General features: G+C 39.0%; 1 protein-coding gene across 1 annotated transcript in view; it reads right to left on the bottom strand.

The window, feature by feature from the left end:
• Positions 1-27,379, bottom strand: part of ABCC2 (ATP binding cassette subfamily C member 2) — a 70,769-nt gene that overhangs the window by 16,820 nt on the left and 26,570 nt on the right. The window contains exons 10-29 of the mRNA XM_051973823.1: positions 27,018-27,272; positions 24,420-24,485; positions 23,421-23,558; positions 21,634-21,780; positions 20,016-20,100; positions 18,744-18,810; positions 17,427-17,553; positions 15,809-15,985; positions 14,247-14,414; positions 13,373-13,553; positions 11,920-12,040; positions 11,164-11,305; positions 9,919-10,138; positions 9,649-9,803; positions 7,150-7,305; positions 6,284-6,483; positions 5,029-5,155; positions 3,307-3,408; positions 1,040-1,183; positions 98-256 (exon numbers count right to left, since the gene is read on the bottom strand). Of these exons, the coding sequence (XP_051829783.1) occupies positions 98-256; positions 1,040-1,183; positions 3,307-3,408; positions 5,029-5,155; positions 6,284-6,483; positions 7,150-7,305; positions 9,649-9,803; positions 9,919-10,138; positions 11,164-11,305; positions 11,920-12,040; positions 13,373-13,553; positions 14,247-14,414; positions 15,809-15,985; positions 17,427-17,553; positions 18,744-18,810; positions 20,016-20,100; positions 21,634-21,780; positions 23,421-23,558; positions 24,420-24,485; positions 27,018-27,272 (2,937 nt within the window). The remainder of the gene's footprint in view (positions 1-97; positions 257-1,039; positions 1,184-3,306; positions 3,409-5,028; positions 5,156-6,283; positions 6,484-7,149; positions 7,306-9,648; positions 9,804-9,918; positions 10,139-11,163; positions 11,306-11,919; positions 12,041-13,372; positions 13,554-14,246; positions 14,415-15,808; positions 15,986-17,426; positions 17,554-18,743; positions 18,811-20,015; positions 20,101-21,633; positions 21,781-23,420; positions 23,559-24,419; positions 24,486-27,017; positions 27,273-27,379) is intronic.

Here is a 27,379-nt window from a genome sequence, read left to right as displayed (position 1 = left end):
GGATCAGGGAAAGAAGTAAGGATTTGACAAGAGTCCTATGGACCTCCCAAAGGTAGCTAAAGGAGAGAGGGATGAGAGGAAGGCTTCCAGAACTCACCTGAGGGATGATGGTCAATTTGTTTCGGAGATCATGGAGCCCAATGGAGGCAATATCTAGTCCATCAATGGTGAGCTGGCCTCCTGCAGCTTCTAAGATCCTGAAGAGGCAGCTGGTAAGGGAGGACTTCCCAGCCCCCGTCCTGCCCACTACACCAACCTGTAAAAGAGAGTCTTTCTTTTATATTTTCATGTTACCCTCAAGAAGAAATTTTATTTGCCTGTGGCCCCCATGCTGTCATGAGAGAAGCAGTTCCTAGCCTTTGGCAAAGTTCTTCCCTGAGTTCCTCACCTTTGACCAAGCCTAAGCCGAGGGCTCTACTAAATCATCCCCAAAGAAATGGTTCCTTTCTCTGGGTACTTCACCTCCCTGTTTCCTGCACCAAATGATTCTCTTCTTAAAATTGTCAATGGGACCTCATTGATAGTATAGTTTCCAGAAAACTATTTTAACCTAGGACAGGTAGGTCCATCAGGTTTGGGGAGAAAGGTAGTATATCAACCCTAGTTATTTCTCCAGTTACTCTCCTCCTTATGGCTTCCCTTTCCACCAGGTAGGGAAACAGGACAACAAATGGGTTGAGGCAAGGAGGTGGTACAGTGAATAAAATAAAGGGAGTTCAAATCCTCTCTCAGACACTTGATGGGAGCTTTGTGACCCTGGGCAAGGCACTTGATCCCAATTATTTCCCCCCCAAAAGAAAGAAACCATGGGAAGAACCCTCAGAAATTGGGAGAGGAAGTGGAGAAATGTCCAGGTCTTTTTGCAGTTCTGTGGTCTGGCTGTGGGAGCAGACTCCTTTTTGTCCTTGAGGACAGGACAAGCAGCACAATCTCTGACTGCAGCCCCCAAATGAAGGGATCCATAGACCTTTTCTGGTTGTTACAGCAAACTCGGATCTTTTTTCCAGATAACCTCCGCCTCGACTGCTGCTGTGATTACCTTTTCGGCACTCTCAATGTGGCAGGTGATCCCGTGCAATGTCAGTTCCAGCTCAGGGCGATAGCGCACTTGGTAATTAGAGAAGTGGATCTCCCCTTTGCTGGGCCAGTCATCTGGAGGTCTCTTCTCTGTTATCCAGGGAGCCTGAGCGAGAAGCCAGTTATAGAAGTCTCAGCACCAACTTTAAAAAATGTTATTTATATTTTCTGTTTTTACATTTACTTCCAAATATGTCCTTCCCCCTTCCCCTCACTAGTGAACCATCCCTTATGATAAAAGGAAGAGGAGAAAAAAAAAGTCAGCAAAATTAACTCACATCCCACCAGATTCTGAAAACCTATGTAACATTTCACACCCGTAATCTCCCACCTCCTTAAGAACCTCTTCTAAAAGGAGCATACTGAATTGAAAAATCTGCTCTGTAAGGACCTGGATTCAAATACCAGCTCAGCTAGGTGATCCCTGGATGAACTTCATTAGCCCCCTTTCTGAATTTCAGTTTCTTCATCTCAGTCAGAGAAGATGATTCATAAATTCCTTTATATCTCCAAATCCTACATTTCTCTGTCTCCCTTGAATTGAAACTCCTATGTAATTTTTATCACTTGACAGATTTCTCTGACTTGGATCTGTTTGGGAGAATGGCAGACCACCATAACCCAGAATTCTAGTTTCTCAGCCCAGGATATTGAGTCTCCTTGCCCATTGACATGGCTTAGACTAGATTCATGATTATCCCGCACTTTTGTCAACTCTAGCTCAACCACTAAAGCCTAAGAAACTCTGTCAGTCTTCATCACAAAGCTCCACTTGATGAATCCCATTATAAAAATTCCCAATCTCCCTCTTAAATCCAATTCATGAGTGATTCAAGGTACGAGGGTGGTGTCATTTGTCCTCTTTGAGAACGAAGGACCAATAATAAGGGAGCCACAAATCTAATTTCTATTCCCAAGTTGAAAGAGTCAAACTCCTTAAATGTCTTGCAAAAAAAAAAAAATAAAACTACCTGGGAAAACCTTTCCCACTAGAATAATTTTATGTGAAATTTAGAGGGGAAATGTGGATGCTCTTTGAATAATTTTGGTTTCATTATAAGCCAACCAACCAATCTGAGACAATACTGACTTAAAAAAATATTGTGACTTTTGGTTTTACATTGTCCACATTTCTAAATGTATTTCTCCGTCTTCTAAGTGGACTATGGATTCAATAATGCTTTCTATTAATTGCTTTTAAGAAAGAAAAGACTTACACGGGAATAGCCAAGAACAATAAAGTACAAAGTAGGAGTGGAGAAAGGAATGTTCCACATGAGAGGAAATTGTCAGAGAAGGCTTCCTGGAGAAAAGGAGACTGGAACTCACCATTGGAAGATGGAGCATTTAGCAGACAGCATTTTGGGTCTCTGGAGTAGAATCAACATACTGAAATGCCCCTCCCTTCCCATTTCTTCCATGGTTCTTTCACTTAAAAGATTCCTTATAACTCAAATCTTAAAACTTAACATAGTAACACTCTCTACCCAGAGAACCAACCTTTCTAACAAAAATTTTTTTAAAGTTTGGGGGTGGAGGAAAAGAAAGAGCAGCAGAACGAACTCACATATTAATCAATTTTGACAGTGTATGCTGTGTCCCATTCCCATAGTCCCTACCTGGTATAAAAAAGGAAAGGTGGTACGATTTTCTATCCTTTCATTGGGGGCAAGCTTAAGAGGGATCATTATCCAGCATTCAGCTTCTATTTTTGTATTTGCCAACCATATTGTTTTAATAACCCCAAAATTCAAATATTCTAACCTATTTGTCACAGGAGGCAAGGAGATAGAGAACAAACAGAAAAGAGAGGTGAAAGGGAAGGAGAGGAATTTGGAAGGAGAGTTTTGCAAGGGTGGATGTTGAAGGCTATCTTTGCATGTGTTTTTTCCCCATTTTTAAAATTAAAGCCTTTTATTTTCAAAACATATGCATGGATAATTTTCCAACATTGACCCTTGCAAAACCTTGTGTACAAAATTTTCCTCCCTCCCCCCCTCCCCAGATGGGGAGTAATCCAATATATGTTAAACATTTGCATGTTTTGAAAATAAAAGCTGTTATCAATAAAATAAAATAAAATTATTGATGACAAAAAAAAGAAAAGAAAAGTGAAGGGAGAATGATGAAGATGGAAAGAGGAGGAGGAGAGATTTAAAGGTAATAGAAAAGCAAAAATCTATAAAGGACAAGGTCTACGTAAGCCTTCTCTCTCTAATTGTTTCTTACCTCATTTTTTACTTTGATGTACTCGTTGATGCGCTCAACAGCCACAATATTGGTTTCCAGTTCAGAAGTCATCCTCACCAGCCAGTTCAGAGTTTGTGTAATCTGCACCAAGACCAGAAGATAAGAAGATGGTCTCTGACCCAAAAACTTGCTCCATCGGCCTTATCAACAAGCATATATTTGTTGTTTTCTGTGCCTATCACTGTGCTAAGTAAAGTGAGAGAAACAATCAATATCTAAATGAAGCACTTCCTGGTTCAAGGAACCCAGGATGATACAGCATTACTGACTGAAAGAGAAGAAGGAATTTCAGAAATGTTGATATTCATGTCTATGAGGAATGTGTTGAGAATGCTCAAGGAAAGCTCTTAGAGAAAGTCTGAAGGATAGCTTCACAGGGAAAGACAGGGAGTATCAAGACTTAGCAAATAAAAATGTTCTTCTCTACCTCCTCCTAGGTGCTCTCCTTCACCAGGGTGAGCCTAAAAGCCACAGGGAGCAATGGAGAGATATTTGGATGGGCAGTCAAGAAAGCTGAATTCTAGCCACACTTCCGCCACCAATTACTACTCTTGTAATTCTAAGCAATTCACTAAATGGCTACAGGCAGTTCCAGGAAGTCTGACTAGAACAATTCCCAAGTCTAGCTCTCCCAGGCTTTGTTTGTAGGGGTCTATAACAAGAGTACTTCTATTCGTTGCCTTTATCTGCTTCACAGGTGATGCAGTCAATAGAGTTGGACTTGGAGGCAAGAGAACGTAAATTAAAAACTCAATGTTTTTCATTCAGATTCTTACTAATCTGGGTCCCTGAGGAAGTCACTTAGTCTATCTAAGCCCCATTTGCAAAATGAAAATTAATAATAACCCCTATGTTATGAGAATCATATGGGACAACATGTAAAATGCTTTGTAAATTTTAAAGTACTATATTTTTAGTATTTTTCATTAATTTATATATTTATGAATATATGTATATTTATTTAAATATTTAATATGTTTATATAATATGTATTACTTAAATGTATTATGTATTACTTATATTAATAGATTATTGTTGTTGTTGTAATTAACACTGTTAGTGTTATGCTGGACCTGTCCCAGGATCCTTGCTGTTTTCACAAGGATATTGCTGGTTCACCCCAATGTCAAGTGGCAATATAATAGTATATAAAAAGGATGAACCTAGAGATGTCTTCTGTCAGTCAGTGGTTTGCCACTGGATACCATGACTTTAATTACTAGAATGTAATCTCCCTGGGGGCAAGGACTCATTTTTCCCATACACCTTTGTACTGTATCTTGGACCGCTCAGGATCTCAATAGTAATTGAATGAATGCTGTAGAAATAATGAGTAATTAACAGTATTTAGCACAATGCCTGGTACATTTAAAATGTTTTTGATTAATTAGTTGATGGATTAATAATGCAAATAGTCATAATTGGGATGGACATAGCACTGTAAGGTTTAGAAAGTAATTTGCACATGTTTTGTTTGATCCTGAGCCCTGAGAAGCAGGTGCTCCTACAATTCCATTTTATAAAGAGAAAACTACAAGAAAGGGAGGTTAATGTAACCCAGAGAGTAACCCAGAGCCAGGATTCGCACTCAAGCCTTCCTGACTCCCAGCTCTTTAGCCACTGCCCAGGAGGCGTGTGAGGGTGACCAGGGACGGGCTGCAGACCAGGCGGCTGCTCGCGGCCCCGAAGCTTCCGACTCACATTGAGCGCGTTGGACAGCACCAAGCCCACGGCGTCCCCTTTCAGGTCTTTTCTGTAAATGACGGCCAGCAAGGCGGAAAAGAACACCACCAGATTCCCGACCAGCTCCAGTCGAATCGCCAGCCACCTGTGGGGAAACAGAACCGAGACGGGAGGTTCCTGACTCGGGCTCTGGGGATGCACCCCACCCCAAAGAAGCTCCAAGGAGCAGAGTTTGGGGCTGCTCAGGAGGAAGGTACAGGAGGCGCCCTGTAATGCCCGTGCCTCCCGCGTCTCTTACATTGTGTGTAAATGGAATTTTTGTAAAGTGAACCTGATTGTAAAGAAATCAAACATTGGAAAAGGAGTCATGTGGTGGGGACAGGGGATCACAGATGACAAATAAAAAGCAACTATTATGCGCTTACTGTATGCCAGCCCTGTGCTAATTTCCAGGGATATAAATGCACCAGAGAGACATTCTGCCACCACATAAACGAATGAAAGAAATAAAATTAATCTGATTTTAAAGAGGGGAAGGAGAATGTTGTTTAAAGTCCTTTAATACAACAGACATTCACTTCCTAATTGGTCCGTTCTGTAAAGCTGTGCTTATTTGACAAATTATCATTCACGTAAATCAAAGCACCCTGTAATTCCTATGGGGTTTGGTTTGATTTCCTGTTTGATTATGTCATTTACACCCAGACTGCAACCCCCCAACATGGAAGTATCTTCATGGCCCTAAGTACTCATTGCTTCCACTCCACTCCTGAATACAAAATAATTTTCCTACATCAAATGGATCAATCTATTTTTATTCAAGGGGAAGCAGAGAGATAAAAAAGACTCACAATATACAATGTACTACATATCAGAAACATATTTTTGTTAAAGCAGTTTGGGTTTTTATAAACCTTATTTTATAACTTTTATTTTTACATCACCTTTATTTCAAACTATATCCCTCATCTCCTTTTCCCTAGCAAGTCATCCCTTATAACAAAGATTAAAAAAGAAAAAAATATATAACAAAGCCACTGAGTGAACACGTTGGTCATATCTGGCAATACATGTAATATAGTTGACCCATAGTTCCTTTCCTCTGTGAAAAGAGGAGGAAGGTACATTTTTCTCATTTCTTATATTTTAAAAATATATAAATTATATTTAAAATATTATACTAAAATTAATCAATAACAACTACTGATTCCACCACATCTATCTGTAATCAGTACCACGCTTAACATGATTCCAGACTAGATATACCCCTCACCTATTGGAAATGATCCAGGAAAAGACGCATTTCTTGTTGGTATCAATTAAGCTTTCATTGTGCTTCTGAAAACGCTGCTGATGCTCAAAGGCCCTGATTATGGACAAACCCGAGACTGTTTCACTGAAGTGGGAGTATATTGGAGACTTGGTGACAGAGTCCAGACGTCTCAGCTGGCGGGAGGTGGCCACGTAGAATCTCTGGAAGCATAAAGCAATTGCAGAATAAAAAGGGGCACGGGCAGCAGAAAGTCAAGTTATGTCCCTCCTCCTGGTTCTGGTGATACTATGGTCAATGTGTGCCAGGTTGGAGCCTCCGTGTTATAATCAGAGAAGTAGGGGGAGGAAAAGAAAGCAAGGAAATGTGAGAAAAGTGGGGGTGGCGTGTCCATATACATGTGCAGAGTAAGGGACGATGACTTTAGCCTAGAAGTAATTACATATTGGAGTCCAGCTTGATGCCCACTTTTAGGATGGCACAGGCCACAGAAAGAGGTCTACCTTCTCTGCAGGAATGCTAGCATGCACCTGAGTGGTTCCTTCAAAGGATTCACTACAGAGAGAGCTTGTGCTCTATCCACTGCACAATCCCTCTAGTAATCTGTAATCTGATAGCTGGACAGAATCATCTTGATTCAATTCCACACCTATTTCCTGATACAGTCTTGCTTTTCTCAACAATGGTGAAGTCCAAGGCTGATGCTGAACACCTTGGCCACAGGGGCCTTCTGGTCTCAGCTTCTTGATGTGAATATTCTAATGAAAAAGGGGAAGGAGCTTAAGAAGAGTGAGGGGCAAGCAGAAGAGCAGCCCCTTTGGAGGAGCCTTTAGAAAATTGAGCCTCAGCAGTAAGTAGGAAGTCTCTACCTGTACGAAGATATAAATGATGGCCAGAGGGATGATGATGATGATGAAAACTGGGGTAACTGCACTGATCATGACAAGGGTACTGATGATGCCCAAGAAGCACATGATCCAACTTCGGAAGGATGCAGGTATGGTGTCATCCACTGTAGAAATGTCCTGGGCAATATGGAGTGAAGAAATAATGATGAGATAGTATTCCTCAGGGCCTTTCCCACCCATTCCCCTAACTCATGCTTTGTTTTTTAAAAAAGAGATTTCCTATTTCTGCTTTTGCTTTCATTTCTTTTTAGAGAAAGTGATGTCTTTGTCCTTCCATCCACTCTTTTTACTCTGGTATAATTCATGACAATCATCTCCTCTCCCTGCCTTTTACAATGCAAGGTAAGCATATAAATCATGGATGTTCATGCTATTAGCTTTCTCAGTTTTGGAAAGACTTTTCCAAAACTTCTCCTGAAAAGAGTAGTTTAATTTTCTTTCATTTAGTCTATCCGTGATCATTAGATGGTGACAAATGCTAGTAGGCAAAGGATTTCCTCCACCAAGGTGACTAGCGATTTTTTGTTGTCATTCTTTTTTAGAGACAATTAGATTTAAATGACTTGTCCAAAGTCCCAGAGTTAATAAGTGCCTAAGACTGGATTTGAATTCAGCTGCTCCTGACTCCAGATACCATCTGGTTGCCCTACAATGATCTTTTAAATATTAAATTCAGAGGCCTTTTCTTATTCCTTAGCCTCCTTCATCTATCTCCTTTTGACTTAGCCAGCCACCCTCTCCTGGCTGCAGTTCCCTAAATGGCACTTTATTCCCCTCTCTCTTTGACCAATCCTTGTGAATCCCTTTTGCTGGCTTCTCATACTATTCCTGCCTGTGGGTGCCTCTCAAGGTTCAATCTGGGGCCCATTTCTTTTAGGATAAGAGATATAGAACTGCAAGGGCCTTTCGAAGTCATTCATTCCAATCCTACTAATTTTTACAGAGGAGTAAACTTAGAACCAAAGGGGTCAAAAGGTAATAAGTGGCAGAGCCAGGAATCAAATCAAAGTTTTTTGCAGTCTTTCCAGTGTACCAAGTTTCTCTAACAAATCTTCATAGTCAGTGGTTTCATCTATGCCCATGAGTTTAATGATCATCTCTACGCAGATATTTCTCAACACATCCCTCTTCAGGACTCCAGTAGCACATTACTAATTGTGTACTTGCCATCTCCCTTTAGATATGTCCCACTGGCATCTCATACTCAGCAGATCCAAAATGGAACTCATCATTTCTCCTAAGCCTATTCTGTTTACAAACTTTTCTGGCTGTATTGAGATCACAATCATCCAGCCAGTTTTGAAATCTTTTTTTTTTTTAATCCCTTAATTTTCAGCACCTATATCCAACTAATTGTCAAATTCTGTTGCCTGTACCAGAACATCTCTCATATTCATCCTCCTTTCTTCACTCACATAGCTCCTGCACTATCTCAGGTGCTCCCCAGCCCTCATCTGGACTATTTTCATAGCCTCTGATTGGTCTCTCAGCCTTAAATTTCTCCCTTCTCCAATTCAGTTTCCATTGAGCTTCTAAAATGATCCTTGTGAAGCAGTTTTGACCATGTTACTTTTTTGTTCAAAATCTGGTTTCCTAAATCACCTGAGGTAAAATACATGTCCTCAACTGTGCTTTTTAAAGGCTCTCTGCCATTAGATTCCAGCCAACCTTTCCAGACTTTATTTTATATTTTATTTTTTAAATTTATATTACTCTATTTTGCACATTCAGGGTTTCAGCCAAATTGGACCCGTTCAACATTGCACAAGCCACTTGAGATATTTGTACAAACTTTTCCTGCGTCAGGAATACTCTTCTCTCTCCTTTGTCTTTTAAAATCATTATCTTCCTTCAAGCTTCCTTCACTCTTCCAGAAAGGGTGAGACTAACTAATCCCTTCAAGTATTATTGCTCTCCTATTCCTCAGATTAGTCTGAATTGATTTAGCTGTATATATATTGTATGCCCTAGATCACATTCTGATATAAATTGTTAAAGAAATTGCCAGATTTCTTTTCTTTTTCTTCCTTCCTCCCTTTTCTCTTTCCTTCCATCTTTCTCTTTCTTCTATCTTTCCTTTCCTCCTTCCATAATTTCTCTTTTCCTTCTTTCCTTCCTTCCTTCCCTTTCTTCCATCTTTCCTTTCCTCCTTCCATAATTTCTTTTCCTTTCTTCCTTCCTTCCTTCATTCCTTCCTTCATTCCTTCCTTCCTCCCTCCCTTCATTCCTTCCTTCCTCCCTCCCTCCCTTCCTTCCTTTCTTCCTTCCTTCCTTCCTTCCTCCTTCCTTTTTTAAAGGACACCTCTTGCTTCAACACAAGGGTCTAAAGATTCTTGGTCTTGTTCCATAGCTGTGGCCAGGCTCCTCTCCACCTTTGCTTCACTATTATAAGAAACAGAGGGGGATAGAGTCAAAGGACCTTTGAATCTCAGAAAGCGCAACTGCCTTCCAAGTACTCACATTGGCAAACCTGTTCACAATCCTGCCTGTGGGTGTGGTGTCAAAAAAACTCATGGGCGCTCGAAGGATGTTGTGTAGCAGCTGCAAGTGCAGGGTCTGTGAAGCATGTAAGGAACCAAAGGTGGACAGGAAACTTGCCAAAAGCACAAAGAAACCTAAAAATGTTCATGATTCTGGTCAATATCTTGCTCTGGGTAGAGAAAAGTTACCCCAAACCCCAGAGACATGAGATACTTCCTTTTCTATTACTGAGGGGATTCTCAGACCAACCTTGAGTAAATCCCAGCACTCCATAAATTCCGATCCTCAAATCCCGTTGAGAGGTTGGATAGGTTTTATTCAAGTAGTCCTGGGAGTCATTGGTCCATTCACTGAGCCAGAAGTTGGATCCCATGAAAGCCACAGAATTTGTCACATAAGCAAGGAGAATGAAGGTGATAAACCACCATCCCATTGCATTCAGGTACTTCAGGAAGACAGAAAACTTCACCTGGAAAGCCGCCACACCATCATCGTCATCAACATCATCATCATCATCATCACCACCACCACCACCAGGATGTAATTACCACCCTCCTCTTCCTCCTTCTCCTCCTCCTCATGACCGCCATCATCATCACTACCATCACTATTCTCCTCCTCATCAACAGGAGATGCCCTGATACCTTTGTGATCAGAGCTGCCTACAACAGTAATCAGGAGCAACTCAACAGCCTTGATAAGAAGAGAGGCTGGTAGTAAAGTCTCCTAGCCATTTTCTCATGGTGCCTGAACCTGGGTCAGGCCAATGGGCAAATGTCCAAATGCCATCAAAGCAAACACCCACCAGGTCAGTGGTCCCCTGGAGATAGTATGTGTGTGTGTTTGGGAGGGGCGAGCACAAAGGGAAAAGAAAGACTGATACAGATTCACCTTGTATAACTGTTTTCCAACCAGTGGTTTTTTTGGTGGTTGTTGTTGTTGTTTTGTTTTTTTTCCTTCCTTCCTTCCTTCCTTCCTTCCTTCCTTCCTTCCTTCCTTCCTTCCTTCCTTCCTTCCTTCCTTCCTTTTTTTAGCAATTGGGGTTAAGTGACTTGCCCAGGGTCACACAGCTAGGAAGTGTTAAGTGTCTGAAGCCAGATTTGAACTCAGGTTCTGCTGACTTCAGGGCTGGAACTCTATGCAATATTGTTTTTCAATAACATCATCAATATATCACAACCAAATCCTATCAACCCACAATATTGATTGGCTGAAACATAATTTGGATGGCATTTGAACCATCCAGCAGCATTAACCTTCCTGAGCATCATCACTATCTTACTCATGGGAGCACAAATGTTGCTTCTATGGAACTAACTGTCCTCAGTGGTGTTATTTCACTTATCATTAGATTTTTATAGGAACAATTAAACTATTAAGTAGGATATGCTTATATGCACATTAGGTCGCAACATGCTTGTGGTCCTGAAGTTCTGAGCTAAGAAACTATCATTTTGATGGTGACAGGTTTTTGTTTGTTTGTTTGTTTTTTACCTGTCCAGTTTCTACCGTTTCTTTCTCAATTAGTTTTTGTCCTTTCACAATCTCTTCATTTTCTTTGTGCTTTGGCTTCATATTACCAACTTTTAGGGAATTTCGGAGGGACTTGCGTTGTCTGTTGCTGTCAGATCTGGATCTAGAGAGTAGAAAAACACCATATTTAGGTGTGATGAAGGCAGCCTCATAAATGCACTTCCTGTTAGCAGATGCTGCTGCTGCTCTATTTGGAAAAACTACTTTTCTTTGGGATGCATTCTGAGCTACACAGTCATTCTAGGAATGCTGATATTTTAGTCCTTTACTGGTCTACTCTGTCTCTGTCTCTATCTCTGTCTGTCTGTCTGTCTGTCTCTCTCTCTCTCTCTCTCTTTCTCTCTCTTACACACACACACACACACACTCTCCCCTAGTTTCATCCTCAAGCCTTCCCCCACTCCTCCATCCGTTAAGGCAGAAAAAAAAATGGTACAGTGGAAATGGCATTAAACTTAATATCAGAGGACCTTAATTGGAATCCTATATCATTCACTGCCCATGTAACTCTGGCCAAATTGCTTAACTTCTCTGTGTCTCAGTTCTCTCATCTATAAAATGAGTAAATCACGCTACATGACTTTGGGGGTCCCTTTCAATCTAGGATACTCTGAGGCTAAATGTATGGAGACTCCTTCCTTTAGGCTAAAGAGGGAAGGTGATGGGTGTCAGAAAATGGAAGCAACAGGGGCCACTCCTAAAAGACAGGTTCCCAACCTTCGACTGAGTGTTCGTTGAAAGTTATTCTCTCTTTTTAAGGTAATGGAGACTGCTTCATTAGGAACTTCTTCTACACTTGGTAGAAGGTCATCTTCATTTTCACTTTCACTTTCATTAACTAGAAATAGACATAAGGATCATAGAAACAAATGTTAAAAGAGAAAACAGGATTTATATGTATAGAAATCATACCAAATCCCCAGATTGAAACACAGAAAATTTTGATCTTACCCTTTACCCACCAGCTGAATATAAAACACAGTCATGTTTCAGGAATTATCTGTATACCCTTTGCCTAAAGCAGACCCTAAAGTATTGGGAATGTTTCCTTTCTCAAGCATTTCCCAAAGAGATAAAATCTGTTTTGGAGAGAGTTTGGTGGCACAGTGAATAGTGAGTTTTATTCTGCCTCAGACATGAGTGCACGAGTCACTTAATCAGTTTCTGCTTCACACATTCCTACCTCACACACACCTCTTTCTCAGTTTTTACAAACTGAAAGCCTTATGTAAATGACAATGATTATTATTGTTATTATGGTTGTTCAGTCATTTCAGTCATGACTTCAGTCAGACTCTTCATGACCCCATTTGGGTTTTTTTGGCAAAGATATTGGAGTGTTTTCACCAGCTCATTTAACAGATAAGGCAACGGACCAAACAAGATTAAGTGACTTGCTCAGGGTCACATAGTTAAGTGTTTGAGGCCAGAGAAGTCTTCCTGACTCTAAGTCCAATATTCTCATCACCTCAATGGATGGATAGCATTTTCGCCCAGTACTCGGGTATCAAATGGTAAAAGGAATTTCTTTATGGAAACATGGGTCTAGTCTCCATTGTTACATCGGGGAAATAGATCCCGATTTTGGATATTTTCCCCCCTCTTTTAATATAATCTACTTACATGTTAAAGGGGATGGATAGTAAAGGATAGAAAGTTCCAAAGAATGACATTACCAGGTTTGGGGGATTGAGCCACAAAAACCAATAGAAGTATAATATCCCTAACCAGTTGACCAATGTACCAGTGATGTATCTGAGGTGAAGGCCAGCAGGGTTGAGATTGATTCGATAAGGAATAAACATATAATATGTGTGTATATATATATATGTGTATATATATACATATATATATACACATATATATATACATATCTTCTTAGTTTTTATTGAGTTTATATCAATACAGTTTTTTGTTTTTTTTTGTTTTTTGCTCTTCTATACACTGCTTTCTCATATACTTCATTTATTCATTATATTCCAGAATTCCAGGGACTGAGTCTGGATAAATAATCTTTAAGCACCCTAACTAAAGCCTCTGAAGATCCCAAACTCTTTTTTAAATAAGAATCTCAGGTCATGTGCTCACTATATAGAAAAATAAACTCCATGACCAGATGTTTACCATCTCCCAGGGGCAGTTGTATCTTATGTGACTTTCACTGCTGTACCTGTGGCCTCTTCTTCTGAGCTGCTTTTCTTGGCAAATAGCTTCAGATTCTTGGCAAATGTTGCTTTGTTAGCCAACAGAGCACTGTAGGATCCTTTCTCCACCATGGCACCATTCATCAAGACCACAATCTCATCCACTTGGGGAAGGAAGTGAATGCCATGTGTCACTAATATTCGAGTCTGCAAAAGGAATCATTGGATATTCCAAGTCCGTCATCCATTTCTATAAGATTGGGCTGTGATTATAATCTTCCACCCCATAAAAGTAATTGAGGAAAGAAATTCCTTTGGACTCTGAGTCTAATCTGGGGCCCCACCCTGCCTCTTTTCCTAACTTTTCTCAAATCCATAATAATAATAACTGAACTCTGCACAAAAAGACAACACTTCTAACCTACCTCTTAGTGGCACTAACATTTTTGGATTGTTTTGACCAAGTGAAGCAATAGGGTTTGCTCCTATTCAGTTACCCTATTGATCAAGAGAGCATATCCACAAAATATCTGATTGGTGAAGGAAGGATGATACAATCTATGACCAAAGGATATATAAGGAATCCCAATTATAATGAAGCTAATAGATCCACAGAATAATCAGACCCACACTGCTCTAGCCAATGAAATCAAACAACCCAAGGTATCTGATTTTATACCAATTTTTTACCAAGAGGACTCTAAAGATAATTCTACAATACACAAAGAGGCACCCCCTCCTTTGTCATTCTCTCTATCTCTTTCTGTCTGTCTTCCCAACCCCCTGTAAGTTCATCAAAAGCACACATGGTCTTCCATAATTGTATTCCTTGCACAAAGTGGATGCTTCTTGATGGATTCAAGAAAAAGCTGCCATAGTTGCCCCCCTTTGTATTCTTACCTTGTCCTTCAGTAACCCATTTGGGCCAATGACTTTGTTGAAAAGATGCTTTCCTACGTGAGAATCTACAGCTGAGAGGGGATCATCCAAAATGTAGATATCTGAGTTGTTATAAACGGCTCTAGCTAGGCTGATGCGCTGCTTCTGCCCTCCACTAAGGTTTATGCCCTAAAAAATGAAAAAAAAAATTCTGTTCACCCCACGCCACAAGAGAGCTAAAAATAACAGATCACATCTGTTGTTGGATCATTCAGTCCTGTCTGATTCCTTGTGTTCCAATTTGGATCCCATTTGGGATTTTCTCTTCTTAGAGGTACTGGAAGAGTTTACTTTTTTTTTCTCCAGCTCATTTTACAGATGAGGAAACTGAGGCAAACAGAGGAAAGTGATTTATTTAGGGTCACCCAGATACTAAGTGTCTGAGGCCAGATGTGAACTCAGAAAGATGAATCTTCTTGATTCCAGAGATGGTCCTCTGTCCCCTCTGCCACCTAGTTGCTCCTTACAAACAATTATTCGGTTGTTCTTTTCTGCTGACTCCTTACCAGCTAGTTCCCCCAGCCTTCTTTTATTCTCAAAATTTCTTTGCTGTGTATCTCACACAACAATGTTTTCCTCATTTAACCCCCCAAGTCATTACAGACCACAAAACACTGAAAGTCACTTGGATAGCTGAAGAGGAAGACTTCTAGTTAGGGTTTAGAAATGCAGAGACCTCCATTACTACTACATTATTACTACATTTCTACTAAGGAAGGCAGGACATCATAGTGGAAAGAACATCAAAATAAAATGTTCTTATTTTGACTTTTCACACACTTAATTTGGTGACCCTTGGCAACACATTTAATGCCAATGAACCTCAGTTCATTTATCTGCAAAATAAAGTGAAGGGTCAGGGATGAAAGGGAGGACCACATGATCAGTGAGATGTGGAAAGATTACCACTGGTGCCCATTTAAATGGTCATGAGGCACAGATAAAGTGATGGAGGTAGAATACTCCGAACACTTTAAAATGCTCACTATTACATAATATATATATACATGATACATAATAATACTATGTTACTGCCATTAGTATTGCTGAAACCATGCTAGAATTCATGGCACAATGGTTCAGTGAAATTGGATTCAAATTCTGATTGTACCTTTTGATACCTTTGTAACCTTTAGTAAATAATTCCTCTTTCTGGGCCTGACTTCCTTCATCTTAAAAAATAAAAGGAATGTTTAGAAGAATTGCACATGTTTAACCTATATTGGATTATTTGCTATCTAGGGGAGGTGGAAGGGGAGGAGGGAGGGTGAAAATTTTGGACCACAAGGTTTTGCAAAGGTGAATGTTGAAAACAATCTTTGCATGTATTTAGAAAAATAAAAAAAACTATTATTATTGTTTAAAATGACCCTAGGAAAGCTAAAAAAATAAATAAATAAATAAGGGAGCTGGTACTAGATAGACTCTAAGTTCCCTTCCCTTAGATCAATGATCCTATCATGTTTAAGTACCCTTCCTGCTTTCTGATTCCAGGACCCCAAATCACTTTGAGCTCCAAGTACCTTCTCTCCAATTTCAGTGAGGTCTCCTGCAGGCAGTATTTTCAAATCTGTGAGGAGAGCACAGGCCTCTAGAACCTGATAATATCTCTCTTCATCCAGTGGGGATCCAAACAAAATGTTGTCTTTCACGGTACCATTCTGGATCCATGACTGCTGAGGAACGTAGGCTATAGAGCCCTGGATGGAGAAAGATCAGGTCACATTGACAGTTATAATTCTAAAAACAATGAGAATGCAGGAGCAAAGAGAAGAACATAATAAACGAATAATGTTTCTAAAGCTCTAATTTTGAGAAACAGAAATAGGATGAGACCACTTGGGCACTAATATCTAGAAACCTGGCCAACACTTACTGCAATGCCCATGGAGATAAAGATAACCATTTCATTCACATTTGATATTCCATGACTGTTTTTTTTAATTTTGTCTTCCCTATATGATCCCCAAAGATAAAGAACAGGAGGATTTCAAGCTCAGGAGGTAAGGGCATAGGACATATATTTGAAGATACCCAGATTCTAGTCAGAGCTAAATGATTAGGATTAACACATGTATGTCATTGATGGAGGAGGTAAAAAGAACTACAGCAAAGACAGAAAAAAAGGTGGAAATTGGGTGTCAGAGAATAATTTCTGGGATAGCATAGAACTGCTCTGCATATTTTTCAAAAGCAGAATTATACCTTACAATAGGGCCATTTAGTGGCAGAATCGAATTGCTCTGAGAGTATGATATTTTTGGATAGTCATATATAACCCTTGGCTCATAAGATCAGTATATATGTCAGCTTTCTCCCAGAGTCCTTCTCTCCCTTCAGAGACCTGAGGAGAGTCTGGAATGGGATAAATTCCCTCTAAGTTTAAAGTCAGAAGACCAGGATTTCTTTTCTCTGTAGCTTTCACTAACTCCTCCCTCAAGCAGGAATGAAACACTAAGTAATCAATCTCCACTAATGAAGCACTTAGCACAGTGCCTGACACAAGTTGGTACTAAAAAGGTGCTTATTAAATGAATAAATGAAGCTAATCTTTGGTTCAAGATTTACACATATCCAAACTAACATAGTCTAGCAGTAGAACCTGATCTAGCTGGACTGACTGATTTTGGAGGAAGAGTCAAGATATAAAACAGAAAGAGCAGCCCTTCTAGTCACAATGAGATAACATAGGAAGAGGCATTTATTACTCTCTGCTTTTCCATCCTAAGTAGCAAGGGTGCCTTTCTATCTGCTTTGAAATGGGAACCTCCTATATATATAGGTGCTGTCTCCTCCATTAGAATGTGAGATCTTTGAGAGCAAGGACAGCCATACTTTTCTACTTGTATCTTTATCACTTCATACAGTACTTTGTCTATAATAAAGGGTTAATAATTTTTTTTTCCATTCATTCATCTCTATTTGGAATGATCCAGGGCTGAGGTTATAAATTAGACTTTTACCCCAGTATATATTTTCAAATGAGAAACTTCCAAATGTGACTTCTAATTTTCAGACTCAAAATGTCAAGACATTTTATTAATTTCATTAAGGAAATTAATTTTTAAATTTCATTAAAATATTTATTTCTGCCTCTATGGTCAAAAGTCAGAGATGCATCATCCAGATATTTTTCCTCACCTTGAGAGTGATGTGCCCATGGACAGGCTCCATTTCTCCCAATATGGACGCCATTAGAGAGGATTTCCCAGAGCCAACAGCCCCAACCACAGCTACCAGTTGGCCTGTCTTAATGTCCAGAGTCACACTGAAAGAGAAAAGAGGCTAGTTAGGGGAAGGAGGAAAGGAGAGAGACTTAGACAGACAAAGCAACAGAGACATAGAGATGGAGACACAGAGAGAATCAAGATAGGGACCAAAGCCCAGAGTCTTCAAGGAGATTTCAGCATTGGGACACTCTTATCCTTCAAAGTTGGAAACTTTGCTTTTCCAAACCCATGACTTAATCACTCCTTCCCTCATTTCTACCAGAGCTATGTTTATGTCTTCAATTCAGCAAGCTTTTATTAAGTATATGCAAGGGGAAAGGTAGCATAGATCATGCACAGCTTTGAAGTCTTCTCTCTGATAAATGTAGTCTACGTGACATTGGGAAAGTCACCTAATTTCTTAGTACCCCTGGACAAACTCAAAAACTATAAATTGCAGGGCATTTTGCCAATTTGCATTAGTAAAAAGAATTTTGTCATAAGTTGAGCCCCCAAAATAAGGAGAAACAAAGCTCAAGGTACTGTATCAAGCCAGTGGGATGCAGAAATGACAATTAAATAGTTCTTGCCCTCAGGGAGCTTACATTCTACTCAAGGAAGGGACCCAAAATGTTTTCATGGATTCTTGCATTCTAGACAAGATAAATTTCTTAACCCTACACTTTCTACCTTTAACCAACACATTTAGAACCATAGGCAATATCTCCCAGTCTTTTTAATCTCTCTATGCTAATTGGGATGAGGGATCTAGTGTGGGAAAAAATGGACTTCTAAACTTTAAATAAACTTTAATTTTGAGTTTTAGACCAATGGCCTTTTCTAGAAGTCTTTATGGCATTGGCTTTGGTAACCCAGAATTCAACTAAATAATGAAAAAGCTTCAGGGTAGGACCTTAGGAGAGAATATTCCAGTAAGAGCAAAATTAAAGGTTGTAGTGGTACCTGAGTCAGATCTGTGTAGTTCAATACCAATCATACAGTCATAGGGAAAAAAGATTTCAATTACTAGGTGTTATCAAATTTCTGCAAATCCTGATCTTGAGAAATTCACCTGACCACGAGTCTATAGCTTTTTTCTCTCCCTTCTCTATTTTAGAAAAATCCTCTAACACAGGTGTTTTTCTCTCTATTTCATTTAAAGAACTTATATATAAAGAACTAAAGCCCTGAGATACCTGGGACCAGCAATGAAAACTCTTCAGAAATGACAGTGGCGTTGACTACTCACTTTTGGATGGCTGGCTCAATACCTCGGTCCCAGGTAAAGGAGGCTTTGTGGAATTGAACAGCTTTGTCTATTGAGAGAAATGTAAGCTCTTTCAGTTAGAGACAAGGCAGAAAATGTGTCTAGGCCCATTGTTTCAATTGCTACTCAATTTCTATTCCAACAAGATAGAGTCCCTCTTGTCCCAGACCATTCATTTTTAAAGACTGGTTCCTGGTATATATAGATATATATATATATAAAACGTACTAGGATGAGACAAGGATTGGCTTGGATTTTTCTATCGCGGGTATCTCAGATCTTGCCCAGTTTCCTTGGCTGGAGTCTTGCTGCCCTATCTCCCCCAATACCTTGGTGATCTAAGTTCTTCTTTAGTAGCCAGTCTTGGTCAGTTACTGCCTCCCTCTGACTTTCATTTCTCAAAGGGCTCTCATTTTTCAAAAGGTTCTTCTGTTCCTGCCATTTACTAACATCCACTCTCCAAAATGCCTTGTGTTTATTTACTTCATATTTATGCTGTTTGTACTTTTATATGTACTTGTCTCAGCTATTTGCATATAAGCACAGTGAGAGCAGAGATGATCTCATGTTTTCACATATGGATCATGGAGATTTAAATGGAAAAGATCACAAAAACAGAGAACAGACTTCAAGAGTAGCTTAAGACCATTACCAGAGTAATAGAAGTGAAGGCCTTTTGTGCATCCAAAACATTATTGCTATCCACCAGGACATAGAGATGTACCCCAGCACCTAGAACAGTGCCTGGCTCATAGGAGGCACTCAATAGTTGCTTGTTGACTGATTGATTGCTAGTGTTTACTGCTTTGATTTCCAAACCTTACTAAGATCTGCCTATATCAACATGTCTCCTTGATTTACATTCCTGTCACTTCCCTGGCCCTATTTTATTTGCTCATGACTACTATGGCAGCACACCTAATATATGTGGCCCAGATTGCATGCTAAATTCATGGATGACCTATGATTACAATATATTTATTTGTATTCTCAGTTTAGTAATTTCTTCTAAGGTCTGTGATGTCTAATGGTCACTCAATATACTCTATAAAATATGTACTTTTAATATTTAAATGTAAAGTAATTTTGTTTTGAGAATTTGGTAACATTCACCTATTCATTTCTTCTTGATGAGAAAATTTCTCAATGAGAAAATTATAACTACAACAGAGATAGAAAAACAGGTTTAAAAATTACTATCCTAAATGCTACCTGTGGGGAAACTTGATCTAATTTCAAAAGACCATCATTTACCAGAATGAACATCCCATCGAATGCTGGATGTATCCAAGTCATCTCCAGTCAAGTACTTTTCCAGGCGCTCCGTAGAAACACTAACCTACAAGAAAGTACAAAGTATTCTTCAGAGTTAAAAGCTACCAAACAAGCCTAGATTCCCCAGTCTTGATGCTCCCTAACTATACCTCATTTGTGTTATTATATAAGAAGAGATTCTTTCCTCTCTTTGTGGCACTGAGTTTCCTACCTGTGGCAGGGCCCTCTGAGAGAACAGTAAGGGATGAAATGCTGAAGAAATCACTGAAAGAGGGAATGTTTATGGAGGCTGGAGATTTAAATGGAAAAGATCACAAAAACAGAGAACAGACTTCAAGAGTAGCTTAAGACCATTATAAACTCCAGGAAGAATAATAAGTCAAGTCAAGTCAAGAAATACTTCAGCATCAAAGAGAATATTTTTACCTATTATTTTCCAGGGAGACAAGTATAAAAGTTATCATCTTCATTCTACAGATGGTGAAATTAAAGGTTAGAACTATTAAATGACTCAACAGAAGTCAGACCAGCCAGCTCCAGAAGACCTACAAGCCCTTAGAATGGCAAGGTAATTGGGAAAGACCCCATGTCTACCTGGAAATGCACCAAAGCATTCCAAGAACATGAAATACTCTGAGCAAGTAACTTCATCTTTATAGGTATTGGTCTCTTCATCTATAAATTGGGGGATTAGGAGAGGATGTTCTCTAAAGTCCCTTCTAATTTTATTATCCTCTATTCTGCTTTATATGATGGGGCATTCTCATTTCATGTTATAAACTTTATCATGGTATACTCTTAGCACCAAGGAAATAAAATGGATAAACCAAATGAGGAAATAGGATGACTTGAATTTGAACTTGTATAATCCTGGGAAAGCCATCTAATCTTTCTCAGCTGACATTTCCTAATCTATAAAATTGAAATCATAATAGCCCTATGGTGTAATGAAGATCAAATGAAATAATGTATGCAAAATGCTTTGTATACCTTAAAGAGTCATCTGAGTGGTAATCATCATGATTATTGTCATTGTCATCACTACTCATTAATATTATCATTATTCCCCTTCATCCTCTTCATTATCATTACTATTACTCCTCCTCCTCCTCATTGTTATTAACATTGCTACTGTTACTATTATTTTTCCTTAATATTATCATTTATCATTACTATTACTATTCTTTGTCATTATCATTACTACCACTATTACTCCTCTTGCACTTCATTATTATTATCATTACTACCACCATTATTCCCCTCCTCTTCTTCATTATTATTATTATTATCATTATCATTATTATTACCACTCCCCATTATTATTATCATTATTATTACTATTCCTTATTATTATCATTATCACTATTAGTACTATTCTACTTCTATTCTTCATTATTATCATCACTACTACTCATTTTTATCATTACACTATTTTCCCCTCCTCCTCTTCATTATTATTATCATTATTATTACTACTACTACTCATTATTATTATTACTCTTACTATTCTTCATTATTATCATTGTTACTCTTCTTCATTATTATTATCATCATCATTGTCATTATTACTAGTAGTACAACTACTACTACTACTTACCTGGAGCAAAGAAGAAATTAGCATTGGGAACATGGCCAGGGGGAAGCGCAGTATATTAAACAGAGTAATAGAAGTGAAGGCCTTTTGTGCATCCAAAACATTATTGCTATCCACCAGGACATAGACAGTGAAAGTTATCAATGATACCTGAGAATCACAAGATCATAAGAAAATTACATAATTTTAGAGGCAATAACTAGCCTAATTCTTTTCTTTTTTTCATTTTTAATTTTTTTTAAAACTAGCCTAGTTCTAACTCTCAACTGTATACATTCAAAACATATTTGTTGGAGGGGGGGGTTGTCAATCAATCAAAGAACATTCATTGAGCACCTACTACAACCCCTCTCAGCTAAGAACTTTGCCTCTTATTTTAAAGAAAAAAACTGAGGTTGATTGTCAAGAACTACCTCTCCTTTCCACTTCCTGATCTTGCATCCCTTAGATACCTCTTTCTCACATGATGAAGTGGCTTTGCTTCTTACCAAGGCAAAACCCGACAGATTACCCCTTCTACCATCTCCATTCTTTCACTTATCTTCAATCTCTCCCTGTCTATTTCATGGTGCTGGAACATAGTAGGTGCTTAATAAATGTTTACTGACTATGCCAGGCTCTAGGCTGGGGATTCCAAGACGAAAATGAGAAGTGGCTGACCTCAGGGAGCTTATATTCTACCGCTCTCTGTTGCCAGTACTTTATATCTTCTCCTGGATGCAAGTTCCTTCCACTTCCCGTGTGAGTGATCCAGGCAAAGTCCAGTTTCACATATAAACAAGGGAAAGCTGAAGGAAGCTGTTCAGAGGACTATTGATTTGATAAGGGAATTTGGGCAATTCTCACAGGCTCCAGTTTACGCCATGGAACAATAGCAGGACAAGAGCTGCAGGTACAGGTGCAGGGGATGGGATGAGGAAAGGGGCTGGAAAAAAGCTGCTCAGCCTAGCTGTGGCCACTAGGGGCAATGTGCTGGTAGAAGGCTCCAGCTAAGTGATTCCTGGTTAGTCAGAGAGAGAACTAACTTGATTAGTCAAAAGCTTTAGGCTCCTCAGGGCCACCTAGAATTAGAGAAAGATGAAGTTTTTCATAAGGGGTTGTGGCTCTCTGCTGCCGCCCCTGGATGAAGGAAGAAAGAGAGAGGGGCTTGGCATCTGTTTTGGTGCACAGGTGAGGATGTGTTGCCCTCCCATAGGCTCACACCAAAAATTTAACTATAGGCTTTTACTGGTATGCGGTGCAGTCAGGGTGTGTTGGAACACATATAAGTGGATTGTTAAATTTGGCGTGAGTATTTACATGGCAAAAATTAGCAAATTCTTCAAATCATGGCTTGATTTATTATTGATTGTCTAGACTTAAGAGAATAGTGGGAAAAAATGTCAAGAGCTGATTGTTAAATATTTTTATCAGTACACCTCTGACTATACCCTACTTTGCCTGTAAGTTCATCTCATCCCACTTGCTGCATTACAATGGGGGGCTTACTCATCAGAGTAAGTGGACAATTCATCAAAGAAAACTTTATACTTAGGGTAGTAGAGACTCTTAGCTCTTTTTTTATACCTTTTTTTTTTTTTTTGCACTCAGTACAGTGTAACACACAGCACATAGTAAATCATAAATAAATAAATGCCTGTTAATTGGCTGAATATCATGACATGGAACAAACCCAGAACTTCTAGGGCTTTTGGGGGAAGGGAGTAAGATGGTCTGTTCCCTCCAGGAAATTGCCCCAACATACCAAAAACACTCATTTCACTGACCCTATTTTGTTTTCTCACACTTACCATAATAGGGGCTAGATTGAAGATGAAGACCACAACAGACTGCAACAGAGAATATGACTTCAAGTTCTTTAGCTCCTTCTTTCGAATCCCCTGGATCTGCTCCATAAATGAAGGTTCCCAGGCAAAGTATTTCAGGATCTACCAAAGTCAGAGGGCCACTGAATTTTAGAACTGGAAAAAACTTGAGGGCCCCCTAGTCCAAAAGCCTAATTTTCAGATTAGGATGTATAAGATGAAGTGATTGTCCAAAGCTATGCAGCAAGACTAGATTTCCTAATTCCTAGTTCTTTGCTTTTTCCAGGATAACCTGCTGAACACTGACACATATACTTTGGCAAGTATCATCTATCAGGATCTTAGGACAAAAACTGGAATAAGATTTCAACAGAGAAAAGGAAAGCTTTAGAAGAGAAGCATTTGAACTGTGCCAATGTCAATGAAAAGGATACTCAAAATAAAGGTCTCAAGTCTTTGAGTAAGTTCAAAAGCTGAGAGGGCAATATTTCAAACAATTCTACAGCCTGACATTTCACTGGATGAATAGTCCTTCCAACAATGTAGATTGCAACTTCAATATAATAGATGGTCATCAAGAGTAACAATGGCAGAAGAATTCATTTTCTGGTGACAAATAGGTGATGTAACTCTCTAAATTAGCTAAACTGGTTCTCAGACAACAGCAGACCATCTCCAGGCCCTACTCAGTCTTTACAGTTTGGTAGTGACTGCCAGAATTCTCATTCCACCAGCACAGCCTTGTAAAACCCTACGTCTCCACTACTTCATAAAAGGGCACGGGGGATGGACTACTTTAATGAAAGAATAAGGGGCAGTAACACGAGGAAAATGAGACTCCACAGGGTATCAGTTGGATCAGGATACTCACCAGGACAAAGGGCTCAGAATTTCAGATCTCTGAAGTGTTCATAAAATTCAATAAACTAATGAATGCCTATGACCACACTGTGGCTGGAGGGAGCTCCAGGCTCTGCTTCTTACCTTTATTCCACCAAGAATCTCATTCATGAGCTTCAGACGCTTGTCTTTGTTCTTCATATTCTCAACCTGCCGGGGAGAAGGGGTATATGCATGTACCTATGAATATATGTATCATATACACGTATATGTATTTATATACATCTATACACACACATATAAAAAATAGCCACAAATATGTATTTATACTTATATATGAGGTAGCTAGATGGCTCAATAGATAGAGCTCTGGGCTCGGTGTCAGGAAGATCTGGATTCCAATCTAGCCTCAGACACTTACTAGCATTGTGATCTTAGGCAAGTCCCTTAACTCTGTTTGTCTTAATACACCAGAGAAGGAAATGGAAAATCTTTCCAGTATCTTTTCCAAGAAAACTCCATGGACAACATTTGTGTGCCATGGTTCACAAGACCATGAAGAGTAGGACACGATGAGCAACTAAACAACAACTACTTATATATATCTATGCATGCATGAATATATTGAAAATATAGTATATCATGTATATATATATACATATACACATATATATGTATATGTATGTGTATATACCACTTCTGATCCCGTTCTCTTTCATCTTCTCTAGAAGGTCGCCCCTGCTCTCATCCTTGCTCCAACCTTTAATTTCTCTCTATCCACAAGAATACCAGTTCTCTCTTAACCATAAAAACCTGTGCTAGATCCTACATTCATGGTAGTTACCATCATAAATGTCTCCCACTTCTTAGTCAGATTCCTTGGGAAAAAAGCTACCTACACCCAATGCCTCTATTTTTTCTCCTTTCTCTTTTAAACCTTTTGTAATCTGGCTTTCAACTTCATTATTCAACTGAAAGTGCTTTTTCCAAAGTTACCAAGATCCAATAGACAGATGTCATGCTCTTTTCTCAATTCTAACCACTCTTGATCTCTCTGCAGCATTTGAAACCATTAACCACCTTCTTTTCCTGAATATTCTCTCTCCTCTGGATTTTCTTGTCTTCTGCTCACTCTTGGTTTTTGTTGTAAGAGTCTAATCACTTATTCTCAGTCGCTTTTGCTGGATTTTCATCTGTCACACCACTCTCTGCCAGTGTAACACAAAGTTTGCCCCAGGCTCTCTTCTCTTTTTAATTTGTCCTCTCTCATTTGGTAACTTCATCAGCCAGCATGAATTCAATTATCATTTCAATATCAAATGATTCTTAGATCTATATATTCAGCCCTAGCCTTTTTCCTGAGACCCAATCTGAATCAGCAATTGCCTACTAACCATTTCAAGTTTGGTTGTACTTTGGCATCTCAAACTCAATACACACAAAACAGAACTTGTTATTTGTCCCTCCCCAAACCCATTCTTTTTTTTTTTTTCTGAAAGTTTTTGTCACTGTCTAGGGTACCCCAGTTCTTCCAGTCTTCCAGGTTCCCAAATTTGACATCATCCCTTACTCTTCACTTTCACTTATTCCTCATATCTAATCAATTGTCCAATCAACTGCAATCTATCCTTCATACAACTGCCAAAGTAATTTTTCTAAAGTATAGACCATGTCACCCACTTATTTAAGAAATCCTAGTGGTTGCTAATCCCTTCTCAGAGCAATATAAATTCCACTTTTTATCATTTAAAACTTATTGTGACCTGGATCCTTTCTCTTATCAGTATCTTTTTTTTTTTTGGCTGAGGCAATTGGGGTTGTGACTTGCTCAAGGTTACACAGCTAGGGAGTAATAAGTGTCTGAGGTCAGATTTGAACTCAGGTCCTCCTGACTTCAGGGTTGGTGCTCTATCCACTATGCCACCTAGCTGTCCCCTTCTTATCAGTATTCTTATTCTATTTTTTCCCCATACATTCCAGTTATACTGGCCTACATACTGTACTGTATACTTGACTCTTCATCTTCTCTGATCTTTTCACTGGATGTCCCCCATGCCTAAAAGGGTTCTTCTTCCTCACTTCTGCCACTTATGAATCACTGGCTTCCTTGAAGAATATAAAAATGGTAATTCATATAAAATGATTATTATAATAATAGGGGCAGGTAGATGGTACAGTGGATAGTATACCAGCCCTGGAGTCTGGAGGACTTGAATTCAAATCCAACCTCAGACATTTCCAACTTATGGAAATTTAGCAATTTACTTAACCCCAATTGCCTCTTCCCTCTCCCATTAAAAAACAAAGATTCAGCTCATATGCTACATGTTGCAAAAGATTTTTCTCATTACCACCCCTGCCCCTTTTCCCTTTTAATGTTGCCTTATTCTATAGATAATTTGCACAAACTATTTAGATACATGTTTCCACTGCTGAAATATAAATTCTCTTATAGCAGGGTCTGGTTTTTTTTTTTGTTTGTTTGTTTGTTTGTTTTTGTACCCTCACCATTTAGTACTAAGTACCTAATGGAATTGAATTTCTGATTGGTGTGCAATAATACTATTTTCCTGGTTTTGCTTACTTCATTTTCCTTCATTTCATCTGAAACTTTACCACATCTTACCTTCACCCAGGCTATAAAACCAAACTTTCATTTCCAGAATTTACAAAAAAGAAAGAAAAGTTTCAGATTATCTTTCAATGGGTTAAAGGAATGAAGATATTTACTTATATTCTTACCTGAATTTTCCTGCTTTTGGTAGCCAGCACTGCATTAATGGGGATAAGTAGTACCATTAACCCTAGACCAGCAAGGATAGAGGGTCCTAGCTCCAGCCACAAGAAGACAATGGATAATACAATTTGAAAAGGGCATGACCATATCAAATGAATAAAATTGGTCACATCTGTAAATCGCTGAGCATCCACAGCCATCAGGTTGACAGTTTCTCCAACAGTGTACTGCTTCCGGGACTTGTTAGAGATAGTCAATGTCTAAATATAAAAGCTTAGATTAGTATCCTACAACAGGGCTTCCTAAACTTTTGTTCTTAGTATTTTTATACTATTAAAAAATATTGAGGATCTGTCCAAAGAGTTTT

The sequence above is a fragment of the Antechinus flavipes genome, chromosome 2, assembly GCF_016432865.1.
Source record: "Antechinus flavipes isolate AdamAnt ecotype Samford, QLD, Australia chromosome 2, AdamAnt_v2, whole genome shotgun sequence".
Taxonomy (NCBI): domain Eukaryota; kingdom Metazoa; phylum Chordata; class Mammalia; order Dasyuromorphia; family Dasyuridae; genus Antechinus; species Antechinus flavipes.
This window is presented reverse-complemented; position numbering and strand designations above follow the sequence as displayed.